The sequence below is a fragment of the Orycteropus afer genome, unplaced genomic scaffold (genome assembly GCF_000298275.1).
Source record: "Orycteropus afer afer isolate SDZICR_OR568_19922 unplaced genomic scaffold, OryAfe1.0 scaffold00066, whole genome shotgun sequence".
In the NCBI taxonomy this organism is placed as follows: domain Eukaryota; kingdom Metazoa; phylum Chordata; class Mammalia; order Tubulidentata; family Orycteropodidae; genus Orycteropus; species Orycteropus afer.
The window spans coordinates 5,947,499-5,951,297 of NW_006921653.1; the positions used below are offsets into that span (position 1 = coordinate 5,947,499).

General features: G+C 36.0%; 1 protein-coding gene across 1 annotated transcript in view; it reads right to left on the reverse strand.

The window, feature by feature from the left end:
• The window catches only part of RNF13 (ring finger protein 13), a 150,146-nt gene extending 147,508 nt beyond the window's left edge, over nucleotides 1–2,638 (reverse strand). Inside the window, exon 1 of the mRNA XM_007940182.2 lies at nucleotides 2,525–2,638. Coding sequence (XP_007938373.1) covers nucleotides 2,525–2,638 — 114 coding nt within the window. The remainder of the gene's footprint in view (nucleotides 1–2,524) is intronic.
• Nucleotides 2,639–3,799: the final 1,161 nt, after the last annotated feature.

The following is a 3,799-nucleotide window of genomic DNA, read 5'->3' on the forward strand; positions in this document are numbered from 1 at the left end:
AAAAAAAAAAAAAAGGCTCCAGGAAGTGACAGAACAGCCATTTAGATGTTTCTTCAAACAGACGCCATGCTGGAGGCACTTACTTGTCTATGCCAAGAAATCTGGAAGACAGCTAACTGGCCAACTGACTGGAAGAGGTTGATATGTGTGCCCATTCCAAAGAAAGGTGATCCAACAGACTGTGGAAATTATTGAACAATATCGATATCACATGCAAGTGATTTCGCTAAACATAATTCAAAAATGGTTGCACCAGTATATTGACAGGGTACTTCCAGAAATTCAAGCTGGACTGAACAGAGGACATAGAACAAAGGCTATTATTACTGATGCCAGATGGATCTTGGCTGAAGCAAAGAATACCACAAAGATTTTTACCTGTGTTTTATCAACTATGCAAAGGCATTTAACTGTGTGGACCATAACACATTATGGATAACATTGCAAAGAATGGGGATTCCAGAACACTTAACTGTGCTCATGAGGAACTTGCATATAGACTAAGAGGCTATAGTTCAAACAAAACAAGGGGATACTGCATGGTTTAAAATCAAGAAGGGAGTGTATCAGGGTTGTATCCTTTAACCATACTTATTCAATCTGTAAACTGAGCAAGTAAGCCAAGAAACTGGACTATATGAAGAAGAATGTTGCATCAGGATTGAAAGAAGGGTCATTAACCTGTGATATGCAGATGACACAACCTTGCTTGCTGAAAGCGAAGATGACTTGAAGTGCTTACAGATGACCATTTCAGGGATTTTCTTACTCAATTAAAAGGAGAAGCTTCCTTTGAATGATTATGACCACACAATTTTTCCATCTTAATTTTAGTTCTGCCTTATACCAGTTACTTGCTCTCACAACCTACTCCCCTCCTTCAGCTCTCTCTGCATTCATGTCAGCCTACTTACTGTCAGCACAGAGATCAGATTTAAGCAGATCCAATGCAGATGGGTTCTTTACCAGGTGACACCAACATACATTCCACACTTACCTGCCTAAAGCGCAGGGAAAACTGCTGGCGAAGAGGACTGTTTTTCTACACCTAATATTTTGTTTTGTCTCGATATTAAAAAAGAAAAAAGTCTGAGCAGTCTCATATACTGCTGAATGAATGGATGAGGAGAATGAATTATAATGAAGATAAAAATGATAAAGTATTTATTGTTCAAAGCAGTTTATCTTATTTAATATGGACTGTGAAGCTCTGGGGTTATTTTCTCCATTTTATAAATAAAGAAACTCAGGCATTTTTGAGAGTCTAAGTAATTTGATCAAGATTAAACAAGCTAGCTAAGTTCCCAGAGCAATCCACTGAAAATCATCTAACCCATCACAGACCTGAACCTTAGGATAACCAACCTCAGGAGCAAAAGAAGGAAGGAAGACAAAGGATTGACAGAGGTTAGAAACAACAGTGAAAATAAAAGAGGCAGAATGGAAAAAAACATCAAAAGAGAGAAGAGGGAAAAGGAAAGCTTTTCTCCTTTATCAGCTATAAATCATTACAAAAGTTACCCTAGGATGACTCCAAGGACTTTGGGGACCAACTTAGAGAAGAGACTGGAATAGCGATGGACTCTTAGTCTTAAAGGTTCTACTTCCACTCCAGCTGAAAAAGACCAGACTACTCTACAAAAGAAACCTAATAACCAGTTGCCTACTAAACAGGGAGACAAAAAGTAAGATATCTCATATGTACTACCAGAGCTGCTATTCCTTCAAAAGCTGTAGTATAGAAACCAGCCTGGCTCTCCCAAGTTTACAATGATTATAGAATTTTCTATAAGTGCAATAATATGCAGAAGTATAGCTGAAGAGTTCTGGTCAGCAACAACTGCTGTCCTTCTATTTTGTCACCTACTGTCAACAGGCAAGTAAGTTGCAATGAGAAACCAAAAACAATAAATCTTTATCATAGTACATATAAGTGTATATGCACATTCACACAATGCACACAGAGTTAATTTCTATTTTTCTACTTCACAAAAATGTGAAATAGGCAGTCTATATACTTGTCAGTGTACAAAACACTGAGACAGTAACCTAGAGTGGACAACTAAGATTTTAAGGAGCAATCTTACTCTCTAACAACTTTTCCTTCCACCATTAAAGATATCACTGTGCTTCCCCCTGACTCACTGATGCTAATCTTAGGTAGGAGTTTTCTATGTACATTTTGAAGAATTAAAAAAATATATAATGTCATACAAATATCCTAAGTATCAAAAAACTGATAAGATTTTACACAAATACATAGCATATACGTAAGTGTACACAAACACTCATGTGACACACACTCTCAAGAGCAACAAAAGTCTCTTATCAGGTATGAAATCTTATGTTAAATAATAAGCAATGAAATAATAAGTAAGGTTCCCCTCTTCTTTCAAGAAACTGTGTGTATGTACCAGTTTATGTTTGTAAGTTAATACCGTCTAAGATTCCATCTTTCCAAAAATTTTTTAAAGTTTTACTTTAAAGAATGTTTTCAGTCATGAATACAATTTACTGTACTTACAGCTAAAATACTCGCTTCCACAGGCAGTAGGTTTAAGAATGCAAAGAGCTGGACAGTCAAGATGGTATAGACTTGTGTGGCCGACAGCATGAGCATTCCTATAGAGAGCAGCATCTCGTAAAATTACCTGCAAGGTAAGTACATGAGTGACAATAAGGGCTGGTGCTTTGACCCCGAGACTAAAGCACTTGATATATTAATTCTAATATCCAAAATTATCCCTTTTAATTATAAGTATGTATTAACATTAAAATTAAAAATTATATTTCAAAAGTGTAAGAATTTATACAGATTTGGACATTTAACTAAATACCTGATGTTAGACAATACCTGTATAATTCATGCTGACTCTAAGTTCCTTGTTTTTGTTTTAACCACAATTCAAACACCCTCCCACAATTCTCAGTTTACACTAGCACGTCTACTAATCAAATTTTGGGGCAAACCAGATCCTAATCAAAATCATGATAAAGAAACACAAGTACTTCTGCTATAAAATTTTCTGTAATTTTAAAGATAATTTAGCCTTTGGTTCAATATAAATTCACATATAAATTCATTTTTATTTACTCTTATATGCTATACCCATGTAATAGGATCTCTTTTAAAGTAAAATAACAGTCATTATAAGGTAATACTTTTTTCCCTTAAATCCTATAATCTATATTTTTCCCTCTCTATATTCTATCATACAAAAAATTTAAGCCTCGAGTTGCAATATTGAAAGATTCTAAGGGCAAAACATTGAATGATGCAGGGAACATCAAGAGAAGATGGCAGGAACACACAGAGTCACTGGACCAAAAAGAACTGGTCGATCTTCATCCATTTCAGGAGGTGGCATATGATCTAGAACCAATGGTACTGAAGGAGAAAGTCAAAGCTGCAATGAAGGAATTGGCGAAGAACAAGGCTCCGGGAATTGATGGAATACCCATGGAGATATTTCAATAAACAGATACTGCACTGGAGGCACTCACTCAGTTATGCCAAGAGATTTGGAAGACAGCTACCTGGCCACCTGACTGGAAGAGATGCATATTTGTACCCATTACAAAGAAAGGTGATCCCACAGAATGTGGAAATTATCTAACAATATCATTAATATCGCACACAATCAAGATCTTACTGAAAATAATTCAAAATAATTCAAAAACAACTGCAGCAATATATTGATAGAGAACTTCCAGAGGTGCAAGCTGGATTCAGAAGAGGACGTGGAACAAGGGATATCATAGCTGCTGTCAGATGGATCTTGGCTCAAAGCAAAGAATA